The sequence below is a fragment of the Nyctereutes procyonoides genome, unplaced genomic scaffold (assembly GCF_905146905.1).
Source record: "Nyctereutes procyonoides isolate TBG_1078 unplaced genomic scaffold, NYPRO_anot_genome, whole genome shotgun sequence".
Classification (NCBI taxonomy): domain Eukaryota; kingdom Metazoa; phylum Chordata; class Mammalia; order Carnivora; family Canidae; genus Nyctereutes; species Nyctereutes procyonoides.
The window spans coordinates 19898071-19912107 of record NW_026575134.1 but is presented as its reverse complement, the minus strand read 5'-3'; the positions used below and the strand labels follow the sequence as shown (position 1 = coordinate 19912107).

Below are 14037 nucleotides of genomic sequence, written 5' to 3'. Positions count from 1 at the left end.
TCTTTTTGCTTTGAGGTATATAGAGATGTGTGACTTCAGTTCTATTTGTCTGTTCTCTGCCTGGTTCATACCTCAAGTGTGAAGTAGTAGAGAAGTACAATGTAGTCTACTTTTGCTTATCCTCCACAGGTCAGCTGACTGACATTTATTACCCCAACTACAATTATTACCTTTGAAATCTCTGTATGGCTTGGTTGTTTCCATCAATTAATATCTTGTGGTTAAACTAGTATGAAAGCCCCATAATTTCTTTCTCTGCCTCTAGTCTCTTCCTTATCGAATCTATCTTCTGGACTCAGATCAAAGTGACTTAACAGAACAACAAGCAAACGATGCAAATTCCCTGCCCCCAAATCTCCTGTAGTTCCCCCACTGGTTGCAATATAAATGTCATCTTCTCATGTAATACAAAAGACCCAGTTAATCGTTTCAGGGTTAACATGTCAGGTTTACTCCCTCCCACCTGCTTAAATCTTTGCTTTTGCTGTTTCTTCTGCTGCCTCTACCTGGAACGTTTTCCCAGACATTTACTTGGCTCTATCCTTCATCTCCTTAAGTGTTTAATTAGCAGTTTCCAATTAGTTTTGTTCAAATTATGACTCACCCCTACCCTCTCTGTATGTATATCCTAAGCCTGTTCACAAACACACACACACACACACACACACACACACACACACACACACAACAAGCTCCACTGCCACCACCGCTGCCTCCACAGTAGGTTAGGAGCTTCTTGAGGTTGAATCTCTAATGCCTGGCATGATCAATAAATATTTATTGAATAAATGAACAATTATCAGGCCATTTATCTCAATGGTTTTACCTAAGTTTTCACGTTCCCCCAAACATTCCAATGTTCTCTCATTCCTTGGTAACTGGCACATGCACTTGATGTCAAAGTCCCCCCACCCCCAACCCATTACCACAAAATATATTCCTTTGTTTAGTAAATATTTATGGCATGTCTATTGTAGGTCAGACTTAATGCCTGCTACTGGGAATGTAGTTGTCACTTAATATAGCTAAATCTCTACCCTGGGGCCATTATTCTATTAGGAAGAAGACAGATATTAACATGTAAAAAAGTAAATAAACCAGTACATTACTGATTGTGACAATTGCGATCCTTTATAGGAAAGAAAGTGACGTACAGAAAGTAAATGGGGGTGGAGAGAGACACAACTCACATGGGGGCTCAAGAGGGTTTCTTTGTGAAGGAGACACGGACTATAAGACCTGTGAGTTAGGCAGTGTCACGTAATGAAGAAAGGAGTCACGTCACCCGGGAAGGAGACAAATTGTGCGCATTCCTGAGGCAGAAAAGTTAGGTTTCTGTGTGATCGGGCTGTAGTAGAAAGGAAAGTGGTATGGACTACACTGGGAAAAGTAAGCGGGAACCCAAAGAGCCAGAGCCTTAAGAGTCATCAGATGGGTCTGTGTTTGTTCCATGGCTAAGGAGTCGCAGAGCTTTTGCAGTGGCATGCTGAGGAACGGCAGTGGCTTGTGCTAGACAAGGGGACTTGGAAAGGAGTGCATGGATTGGGAACTGCACTTTGCATGTGTATTCCATGGAGGGTAATGGAAAGGAAGCTCTTTAGATTGACTCCTAGTTTCTTTACTGAGTTACAAGGTCCACAATGGTGACTTTCACCGAAATACTAAGACAGGGGAGAGCTCAACTTTCAAATACCTCCTCTGAGTAAGTTCCATGATGACTCAGGCTTACATAAGTTTTCCTCTGGGCTCACATTTTACCTTGTGTGTTAGAATATTTATGATGTAGTACTGGACACGTGGGTAGCTCCGTGGGTTAAGTGATGCTTGATTTCAACTAGGATGGATCTCATGAGATCGAGCACCCTGTGGCTGGCTGCGCTCCACAAGGAGTTTGCCTGAGATCCCCTCTTCTTCTGCCCCTCTCTTTGCTTTCTCTCTCTAAAATAAATATAAGCTTTAAAAAGAATATTTATTATAAAATCCTATAATAACGTATTGGTTTTCTCTCTCCAAGACAGCAGGCTTTCTGAAGATAGTGGCCGTATTTTTTCATCTTTGTGTTGATAGGCCTAACAGTGTCTTGCACAAAAAACACAAACAATAATTAAATGAATGAATGTAGGAAGAACTAAGAGAAGCAAGAATCATACGTAGTATCAGAACTGTTAACTTCGATTTTTCTGTAGGTTCTCTTCATTTAAAACTATGCATAGGGTTTCTTTTTTTCAATTTTCAATACGGTTAGTTGTGTTCTATTATTTGTAATACAATACACACAATATTGTGTGTACAATATAGTGATGCAAGATTTCCACACCATGCATAAACTTTGACCCAAAATTTCTCAAGTCTAGTCTGCCTGAAATTGCCCTGTCCTTCAAAGTCTGTATGCGATTTTTATCTAATTTGCATGAATTAAAAAAAAGAAAGGAAGACGAACTTTCTCTTTTTTTGTAGTCCTTGAGCTGCAAATTGACCAAATAAGATATTTTATAACCAATAAAAATCAAGATTATCTTGTAAAGATATGAGAGCATTCATTTAGAGCTCTAAATTTTAATATTAATGTAACTTTTGCTGGGTATTTCTAAGACTTGTTATTCTGTTTTTGTTTTTTTTTTTTTTTTAAAGAATGTTCGATGTAGGAGGACAGAGATCTGAGAGAAAGAAATGGATTCACTGTTTTGAAGGCGTTACATGCATTATATTTTGTGCTGCACTCAGTGCCTATGACATGGTCCTAGTGGAAGACGAAGAAGTGGTAAGTCTAAAAAGGAAAATAATGCCAGGTTATAGCAAACAAACAAAGAAACCAAGCGTGTGTGCATTCCAACATTACTACCACATTCCCCAACTCAGTGAACATCTTCCAAACATATGTGTTCCTCCTAGAGCCTCATTTATAATGCCCAGAGTTAATACTTTGCAAATAATAATCCTACACATTTTCATCTTTATACCTAACAGAACAGAATGCATGAAAGCCTTCACCTGTTCAACAGTATCTGCAATCACAAGTACTTTGCAACCACCTCCATTGTCCTGTTTCTCAATAAAAAGGATCTCTTTCAAGAAAAAGTTACCAAAGTGCATCTTAGTATCTGCTTTCCAGAATACACTGGTAAGATACTTTGCTCTTTAATTCCGTACTAAATGCTTCTATCGACTTATATTTTCCTATCTTCATCTTGACAGGTAACATTTATGAAGTTGAGGCTTATGATAATTGCTTGAGTCACATGTATGATTCAAATTGGAAGAGATCTTGCAGACAAATAAGAAACCCTGTCTACACTGTCAACATTAAAGCAAAGCTCTAAGGAATAAACGGGAATTTCGGTAGACCAGTGTTACTACTCTCTGTATGAAACAACACTGAGAACTATATTATCTTAAACACTATAAACAATGCAATATATTCCAAATTGGTATTTTTAAAGATTTGTTTTATTTATGAGAGGGAGACAGAACAAGCAGGAGGGGGCAGAGAGAATCCTAAGCTGGCTCTGTGCTGAGTGTGGAGCCCAACCTAGGGCCCAATCTCAAGACCCTGAGATCATGACCTGAACTGAAACCAAGAATCAGGCACCCCTCAAATTGGCATTTTTTAATTTTTTTTAAAGATTTTATTTATTTATTCATGAGAGACACAGAGAGAGAGAGGCAGAGACCCAGGCAGAGGCAGAAGCTGGCTCTCTCTGGGGAGCCTGATATGAGACCCAATCCCAGGACCCCAGGGTCACAACCTGAGCTAAAGGAGGATGCTCAATCACTGAGCCATCCGGGTGCCCCTTTTTATGTATTTCCTAATGAAACTTTATAATGCAGTGGTTTCTCAAAGTCTGAATTAAATTACCTGAGGGACAGTTTGAATGATTTTGAGAATAGTGACATTTTCTTTTTACTAGTTTTCATAGATCCTAGAATTTTAGTGCTGATCCTGTTAATGACTATAAATGTCAGGTTCTATAAGGGGTTTTTTTTCCTTCATAGACACTTTTTTGAGGGGGTATATAGTTATCCAATGCTTTGCTAATGAAACTATGTATAAGGCAGAGCTCCTTATGACTTAAACACAGATAGGGGCACCTGGGTGGCTCAGTCAGTTAATCGGCTGTCTTCAGCTCAGGTCATGATTCCAGGGTCCAGGGATCGAGCCCTGTGACAGGCTCCCTGCTCAGCTGGAAGTCTGCTTCTCCCTCTCCCTCTGTCCCTCCTCCCCCACTCAGTGGTGTGTGCATGTGTACTCTCTCTCCCAAATAAATGGAACCTTAAAACACACACACACACACACACACACACACACACACACACACACACAAATAGAAGCTCAATTCACCATTTAGATACATGGGTAGCCCAGATATTACTAGAAGCATGGCATTCTGTCACAGTAGTTATTTTTTTTTAAAGATCTTATTTATTTATTTGACAAGAAAGAGAAAGTCAGTGGGCACAAGCAGGGGGAACAACAGAGGGAGAGGGAGCCTGACATTCGGCTCCATTTCAGGATCCCAAGGTCATGACCTGAACCGAAGTCAGACACTCAACCAGCTGAGCCACCCAGGAGTCCCCACAGTGGCTATTTATGCTCATCCAAAACTATTACTTATATCTTTCTTCTAGCATTATAAATATCAATTACATGTTGACACATTTATCTTGTGACTAAATATAATCATGATTCCATGTAGAATATTACAAACTAAATATAGACTCAAGACAGCTCTATAGGTTTTCTTCTGACTAATAGGCTACTCCCTCTCTGGTCAGCTTCCCGTTTCCCTTATTACTAACATTTTGCACTGATGTAGTGTATTTGTTACAATCTACTAATAAGTACTGATAAGTCATAACCAAAGTCCATAGCTTATTATACTCTGTGTTATACAGTTCTGTGTGCTTTGCCAAATTCATGTCACATACCCACCATGACAGTAACATACAGAATAATTTCACTGCCATAAAAATCGTCTCTGTGCTTTACCCCTCCCTTCCAACTTGTGGCAACCTGTGATCTGTTTGCTCTACCTATAGTTATGCCCTTTCCAGAATGTTACCGAGCTTTAATCATACAACATATGGCATTTTCTGACAGACTGCTTTCATTTTTTTTGTCATAAATTGAAATACACATTTAAATTTCCTCCATGTCTTTTCATGAGTTGACAGTCCATTTCCTTTCATTGCTGAAAAATATTTCATTCCATAAACAAATTGCTTTCTTTAATCTTTCACCTATTGAAAGACATCTTAGTTACTTCCAATTTTTGGCAATTATGAATAAAGCTGCTATAAACATCTATGTTCAGGATCCTGTGTGCTTGTACGTTTTTGTGTAAATATCTAGAAGCATGGGCCAACCAAGTGCCTTCCCAAGTGGCTGTACCATTTTGTGATCCTGCCAGCAATGAAATCAAGTTCTTGCAGCTCCACATCTTTGCCAGCATTTGGTGTTGTCAGTGTTTTGGATTTTAGCCACATTACATGGTTTTAAAGGTTGTCCCTCATGGAATTTTTTTCCTACTTACAGTAAAGTGGGGCAATAAAAATCTCATGTCCTTGGAAAATCTCCATGCTGCTGCCCTATCATATGTTAGGTTTCCACCAAGTATATTCTGTTTTAAAGGCCATCAAGAAAGTCACTTTTATTTGCCTTGTGTGTATTTTATTACCACCTTTCCCCAGTTGATCCATTGTGTGTCCTGCTACTAAGCTAACCATTCCCAAGCCCACCCTTCATCCACTCTCCATTTAACTCTACGAAAGCCTCAGTCAAGAACAGCTCTCTCTAGTTTTACATATGTCATTTCAACTCCTTTGTTTGGTTAGCAACATAAACCATAATCTGACCCATACTATCCATTCTCCTTGATTTGCTACAATTCCTCTGCAAAAATCTCTCCAAACTGCACATTTACCTCTCAACCCCACCCTCTAGTCCACTGACACAGGCCTTTCTCACTCCCACTTTTTGGCCTTCGTGCATACTATTTCCTTCTCTCTTCTCGCTGCACTTCAAGATCCAGCTGAAATACCACCTTGCCCTGTAGTCTACTCATTTCCAATTTCTCTTCTTCCTTTAGCTCATATTAAAACACTCCTCCATACACATACATATGCAGAGCCTTTGTCATATATATAGACTTCATTGCTCATTTATGTATATATGTCAGTATTTTTACTGTATTGTATTTTAGGCAAGTGAAGCCCCTTATCAGTGGGGCAGGTATGGTTCCCAGCACAAATTTAATATTGCATAAACCCTAGATAACTGACCATTGCCATCTTGATTTTTCAATACTGAGTATATCAAACAGCAGCACACAAAGTAAAATCCTAACACTTCCTGATACTTCTAATTTTATTCCTTTTAAGATGCGATTTACGTTTCTTTCTTTTTTTAAACAAGGACCAAATACATTTGAAGACGCAGGAAACTACATCAAAAACCAGTTTCTAGACCTGAATTTAAAGAAAGAAGATAAGGAAATTTATTCCCATATGACCTGTGCTACGGATACTCAAAATGTCAAGTTCGTGTTTGATGCAGTTACAGATATAATAATCAAAGAGAATCTAAAAGACTGTGGGCTTTTCTAATCAATCCTTTCTTCTTCCATTCTTGCTCATGTACACTTTTCAAGATACAAAAGGAAAGGTGCTGTGTGACGTGTTTAGTTTTGATAGAGTAGTGTTCTGAAGAAAAAAGTTTTCATACAAAAATTTTAACATATTGTCAACTGTATCTGGATAAGTTTCAATTTCCCTGTGACATTGAGGATGGGGATATCTTTCATGTCCTTATATCTAAAAATATACATTTTGGTAATGCTGCGTCAGTGCATATCAATGACAGGGAATTTGCTTGGTAGTAAATTTCTCTATTGTGATCTATTTCTAATTATAGAATAACAAAAAATGCAAGGTTTTCCATGTTACATCATCAGCCAGATTATGAGAGGCATTTGTTTTCACTGGTATGTACTGTGCCCGTACTATAAAAACTATTCATTATTGGTCCATTCCTGCTATTCAGTAAGTTGCTAATGAAATGTTCACCAGACATGTACTTGTTGATGGGAAATTACACATGCAAAAGAAATGCATGTAATTTTATCTGCTACATTTTTCTTAGGGAAGAAAGTCATTAATGCTGAATTTACCCTTAGAATTAGAGATTTTAACAGTCTATCTTTTTCTACCAGCCTAGTTGAAAATGGGACCAGGCAGAGTCAAATACTGAACCACAGTCCTTAATGGGGTACTCATCTCCCATATTTTGCCCTAGAGTGGCATGGAGCATTATTACAATTGATGGTCGAAGGACAACACTTTTAAACCACAAGAGAGAAAAACAATAATAATAATAATAATAATTCAGTTTCTTGGCACTTATTATGTTTCAGTTTTGTGAAGAAGAAGTACAAAGTAAGAGTGAGTAATTAGAAGAATTTGTAGAAGAGAAACATTGAGCTTCTCTGCTAGCGTTGTATGGTCCGTTCTAAATGTTAGACCGTATGCTAATGGTCAAGCCTACTTTTAAAAAGCTAATTTGGTGCCTTACGAACCAAATCATGTCATTTGCAAACAGAAAAGATGACCTTTCTGTTTTTAAAGTGTGTACCACTTTCAACATATACTCTTTAAGCGACTCTTGATATTGTTTACTCTCTATCCTGGTAGAAGGTGATACATAGGTCAGGACATGAGATTTATAACCACCCACAAAAGAGGGCTAATTAGTGTTTTACAAGCCAGTTTAGGAAAACATAAATTAAGCAATTTGTCAATCCATAGCTCCGATGGATTTAGGAAGCTCTGTCTCAGGGTCACCTCTTCAGGGTTCTGTAACATTTCCATTCTAAACGGTTAGGAATGATCACTATTCAATAAATAGCCTTGACTGGAGTGTTTCTGGCTTTACTTTCAAAAACAGAAAGGAGATGTCAACAAATACAATCCAATAAAAATGTCATAGTAAGAAAAATAAATTGGAAATTTCTTTGCAGAATATAAATTATTAATTAAGGAGCCTAAGATAGCAAGGACAAAAAAAAAAAAAAAAGAGAAAGAGAGAGAAAACATTTTCAAGCATTCAATGAAATTTTCTGGCTAAAAACCAATATCTATAGGACAAAGACCCAACATTTTGCTGGGAGATATTCAATGCTAAGAGATTCTAAATTAAGATTATAAATGCTGTCATTTTGTATATTGCTTTGTCGTTTTGTTTTTTCCCATTCTGCTTTTACCTGCTTTTCTCCAACAGCGTGAAGAGAATTTTCCATAAAGGAGTAAGATAGTTTGTGAAATATTACTATTATTGTTTGTATTTTGACTTTGTCTTACCATTAGGATTTCTCTTTTTGGTGTAAACGGTGGAGTCAAAAATGTTTCAATTTGTCTTTTAAAATTTCCTAACTTATTTTGATCTGTGCAAAAAGATTGACAATTATCAATATTTATCATTTTCTCTTGGAAATTAAAAAAAATATGCTAAATGATCAAACTAAAATTAGAGGTCACTTTGGATTACAGGAAAACAAAACAAGACAAAACCTATTTCTTCCAACCCTATCATTGGAATTTTAAAATGTCTTCTCAATCACAAAGAGTTGTTATGCCCGTGAATTTTAATTAAAAAAAGAAATTTTAAGTAGAGAAAATAGACGTTTGCATTATTTCTTTAATGATCATCCTCCTTAAAACTGAGTATCTTTCTGATTTCAATTTTAAATTTTTAATAAAAAAAAGTTGGCATAGAAACACAGTATTTTGAACTAATTAAAGAAAGTAACAAAATGGAAAATCCGGAAAACCATGCTTTAGTTGGAAGAAATTTACACTGGGATCAGGAATATTAAAGTTGGTTAGAATTCAAACACCTGTTTCAGGGGAAAATTCAACCTTCCAACTGTACAGTTAGTGTTCTTGCTCTGACATATCTCAAAGAAGCAGCCTAGTCTTTTTTTTAATATTTTATTTATTTATTCATGAGAGACACACAGAGAGAGGCACAGGCAGAGGGAGAAGCAGGCTCCATGCAGGGAGCCCTATGTGGGACTCAATCCCGGGACACTGGGATCACACCCTGAGCCCAAGGCAGATGCTCAACCACTGAGCCCCCCAGGTGTCCCGAAGCAGTCTTAGTGTTTGTAAAAGTTCAAATATTCTATTGCTATTTTCCTTTGCTATTATTTGAGGTTTCTTTTCCTCTCTCAGAATGTCCTTCAACCCTCTTGCTTTACATTGATAACACTCCCAACTCATTCATTTCTAAAATGTGTCCATTGTAGATACACTGTACTACCTCAGAGACCTGGTGCAGGCCTATAGCTAATGGAGTCACTAACAACTGGTTCTTGCAGAGTTTTTCCAGAAGCATGAACTGGTCAACATATAAGTCTTTGCATCTGGGGACCAGTGACTAGAGAATTGTAAAGAAGACTATTAATTGGGAATATCCTTGAGTCAAAATATTAAAGCTGGTGACTCTAAAAAGAAGCTCTATAGAAAAGAAGTGCCCAATTCTGTGAAATCCACAACATACATTATAGATTTCCCATTTTCTATTGATTAACAAAATTCCTAAACAAACACTAGTTTTCATGTAAATCATACAAATTGGCAAACTAGTTTTTTCAGGCCTTGGGCCTGTCCTAAGACAAGTTTTCTTACTTGATTCATCATCCTATCTAATCACAAAATACACTTTCAGAATATTTGCACAGAATCATTCTGGTTGACTTAATCACACACTCTACTCTGTAAATAAAGAAAAATACATCTTTTGTGTGGAGATAAGTGTTCTTCCTATGAGACACCACTTCAGAATCAGAGGTGGATGTGCTGGTAAGCAGGAGTAATTACTAAAAATAAAATATCTGGAAGAACCGTAGAAGAATCCTCTCACTTAGAATAATTTGAAAAATAAGGGACACCAGCCTCTGCCTGGATGCAGCGAGCATTCAGATGATAATTCAACCATTTATGGCTGGATGATCTTTTTTCTCCCTTTTCTGACATCCTTCCCAACTAGTCTATAGCCACATGGGGGCACACTAACATCATGTGTTTTTCTCCCCAAATGTTGCCAACACAATAAATTTAGATTACCAATAACTTCAATGAGACAGATAATAAAATCCTATTAAGAAACATAGCTCATGTTGCGCTTCCAGCTCAGAAGCATATGATAATCTCCTGGTAATCATAATATGCACTACTTTAGTCAAATTTGCAAATAACAAAGCTATTGAAACAGCTCCAGATTTGTTCAGTGTTACACAGATAATTTGGTTTTTTCTCACCCTCTAAATTTTTTTTGCCACTTCTCAACTGTTGTTTACTTCTAAGTTACCATTAATTTTGTACAGTGTGATTTTCCATTAATCCATATTGTTTCGAAAATCTTGATTAGCTTACAGTGAAACGTAGGAGAAAAATAATTTGATGTTTCACAACTATGTTTCATGTAATTAAATGGCTGCTTATCGATGTGCTTCTTTTCAGTAAATCAAAGTAAAATTTCACTCTGCTATAACATCAACCATCCCATTATTACGTTGATTACAACTTTTTCCTTAACCACCACTCCACCAGATAGACAGGAAAATAAGTGCTCTGTGACATTTTGTGATTACCGGCACTGTGGCTGCCAACACATTTTTCATTAGTAATAGCACAATTTTTACTTTAAACCACATTGGTCACACTAGTTAAGACGTAAATAGAGTCACATGAAAGAAAAAGGAAATAAAAAGGCCCTAATTTACTCGAGATGGACAGTAATGGCCCTCTAACTTTTTTTTACCTGTCAGAAAGCAAATAACATCTGAGACACACAAGCAAAGTGATTGTTTGAAAGACATTCATATTTTCTAAATTCCTTAGATTAGAACGAAACCCAGCACATATACGTGATTGAAAATATTTTTTTCAGTTTTGATTGCTGTGTTTTCTTTTTTTGAAAAAGAAAAATGGCTAAATATGATGTGCCATTAGTGGTGACTGTTTCTACTTTAACATATTAAAAGCCTTACACTGGAAAAAAACCATCGATGATTGTACTTAGAGTTAGCTTATGAAGGTTTGGCATAAAAGGGCTCACGTGCAGAATGCCAAAGAAAAAGATGATGTATGCTATGATTGTTTATCCTATCCAATTAAAATCTCAATACTTTATTAAATCTTAAAAATATTGATGTACAAATGTACATTTATATGCAGGCATATCTTGTTTTAATGCACCTTGCTTTATTGTGTTTTGCAGTATATTTTGCTTACGATTTGAAGGTTTGTCGAGGTTTGACCCTGTCTCCAGCAAATCTATCCGTGCCACTTTTCTGACATCATTTGCTCACCTCACACCTCTGTCACATTTTGCTAATTCTGGCAATATTTCAAACTTTTTCGTTATTATATTTGTTGTGACCATCTGTGATCAGTGATCTTTGATGTCACTACTGTAATCATTTGGGTGCCATGAATCATGACCAAATAACACAGCAAGCTTAACCAATAAATGCTGTGTGTGTTCTGACTACTTTGCCCACCAGCCCTTCCCCCATCCCTCTCTTTCTCCTTGGACTTCCCTATTCTCTGAGATACAACCACCCTACATTTGATGTAGGAAAGATGTTAGATTATGAAGCAGACAGCCAAGAAAGAAATCTTGAGACGTCTTTGGTGCACAAAGCCCAGGGACAGAACCCATGGGCAGAAAGAGCTGCACTGGGGTCATGAAGAGTGGCCCCTTATATACTTTTCAAGTGAGAGGTGGTTAGGGAGAGCATAAGTCTCAAAGGAATTTTGGAAGCAAGAATTTCAGGACCTTGAGGGGCTAGCTATTGTTAAGAAAAGGTCATTTATTACTAATACAACCTTTATCATGAGACCCTTCAGATCATATGCTTGGGGGATGATTACCAACACGTATCTTGGGGGGTAGAGATAAAGGAAGTTTCCAAAGGAATTTTTATATGCTAAAATAGTCTTACGGGATCCTGGGGATCAGGCTAGGATTGCCTTTTGCCCTTAGCAAAGTATTAACATTGAGGCAGCTGAGTCCCTAGAGGAATGTCACTCTGCCTGTTTCAAGGACTGGTCAATGGGCTGTTAGGAAGCAAGGAAATTTAGTAATTTTTCTTCTGCTTTTGTTTCCCACATCACAATGACCTCTAAATGTTCAAGTTAAAGAGTTGCCCATATCTCACTATCAAAAGCTAGAAATGATTAAGCTTACTGAGAAAGGCACGTCCGAAGTGGAGATAGGCCAGAAGCTAGGTCTCTTGCACCAAATGGTTAGCCAAGCTGTGAATGCAAAAGTAAGTTCTTGAAGGAAATCAGAGGTACTACTCCAATAAACACATGGATGACAAGAAAGCAAAACAGCCTTATTGCTCATATGGAAAAATTTTAGTGGTCTGGATAGGGGGTCAAACCAGCCACAATATTCTCTTAAACCAAAGGCTAATCCAGAGCAAGACTCAACTCTCTTTAATTTTTTGTGGGCTGAGTGAGGTAAGGAAGCTGCATGGCAAAAACTTGAAGCTAGCAGAGGTTAGTTATTAAGATGTAAAGAAAGCAGCTGTCTCCGTAACATAAAAGTGCAAGGTGAAACACTAAGTGCTGTTGTAGAAGCTATAGCAGTGTTCTGTGTGTGTTCTGACTACTTTGCCAACAGAAGACCGAACTAATTCTAGAAAGTGGTTACACCAAACAACAGATTTTTCATGTGCAGAAAATAGCTTTATATTAGAAGAAGATGTCATCTAGGACTTTCATAGCTAGAGAGGAGAAGTCAAAGCCTGGCTTCAAAGCTTGAAAGGACAGAGGCTGACTCTCTTGACTCTCTCAGAAGCTAAAGCAGCTGATGACTTTAATTTGAAGCCAGTGCACATTGACCATTCTGAAAATCCTACAGCCCCACAGAATTATGCTACCTCTACTCTGCTGTGCTCTATCAGTGGAACTACAGAGCCTGGATGACAGCACATCTACTTACAATGTGGTTCTCTATTTTTGAAGCCCACTGTTGTGAACCACCGCTCAGGTTTAAAAAAAAAAAAAAAAAAGTAACATTGCTCATTGATAATGTACCTGGTCATCTAAGAGCTCTAACGGAGATTGAGATCTGGTTAATGCTGGTTAACACAACATCCTTTCTATAGCCCATGGATCAAGGAGTGACTGCTACTTCCAAGTCTTATTACTAAAGAAACCCATTTTATAAGACCATAGTTGCCAGAGATAGTGCACAATTCCTCTGATGGATTTGGGCAAAATCAACTGAAAACCTTTTGGGAAGGGTTAATCATTCTAGATACCATAAAGAACATTCATGATTCATGGGAAGAGGTCAAAATGTCAATCTGAACAGGAGTTTGGAAAAAGTTAATTCCAACCATCATGGATGAATTTGAGGGGTTCAAGACTTCAGTGGAGAAGTAACTGCAGATGGGGTGGAAACAGGATGAGAGCCAGAATTAGAAGTGGAGCCTAGAGATGTGACTGAATGGCTGTAATCTCGGGATTAATTTTGAATGAATGACGAGTTGCGGGATCCCTGGGTGGCACAGCGGTTTGGCGCCTGCCTTTGGCCCAGGGCGCGATTCTGGAGACCCGGGATCGAATCCCACGTCAGGCTCCCGGTGCATGGAGCCTGCTTCTCCCTCTGCCTGTGTCTCTGCCTCTCTCTCTCTCTCTCTGTGACTATCATAAGTAAATAAAAATTTAAAAAAAATAAATAAAAAAAAGAATGACGAGTTGCTTCTTATATATGAGGAAAGAAAGTGGTTTCTTGAGATGGGACCTACTACTGGTGAAGATGCTTTCAAGATTGTTGAAATTAGCACAAAGGAGTTAGAATATTACAACAGGGTTTGAGAGGATTAAATCCAATTTTGAAAAAAGTTCTACTGTGGGTCAAATGCTATCAAACAGAATTCCACGCTACAGAGGATTATTTGTGAAAGAAAGAATAGATACATGAGGAAAATTTTATTATTGTCTTAAGAAATTCCCACAGCCATC

General features: G+C 37.7%; 1 protein-coding gene across 1 annotated transcript in view; it reads left to right on the top strand.

Moving 5' to 3' along the window:
• GNAT3 (G protein subunit alpha transducin 3) overlaps positions 1 to 6603 on the top strand; it is a 54621-nt gene extending 48018 nt beyond the window's left edge. The window contains exons 6-8 of the mRNA XM_055301191.1: positions 2632 to 2761; positions 2968 to 3121; positions 6413 to 6603. Of these exons, the coding sequence (XP_055157166.1) occupies positions 2632 to 2761; positions 2968 to 3121; positions 6413 to 6603 (475 nt within the window). The remainder of the gene's footprint in view (positions 1 to 2631; positions 2762 to 2967; positions 3122 to 6412) is intronic.
• The last annotated feature ends 7434 nt before the right edge of the window (positions 6604 to 14037 follow it).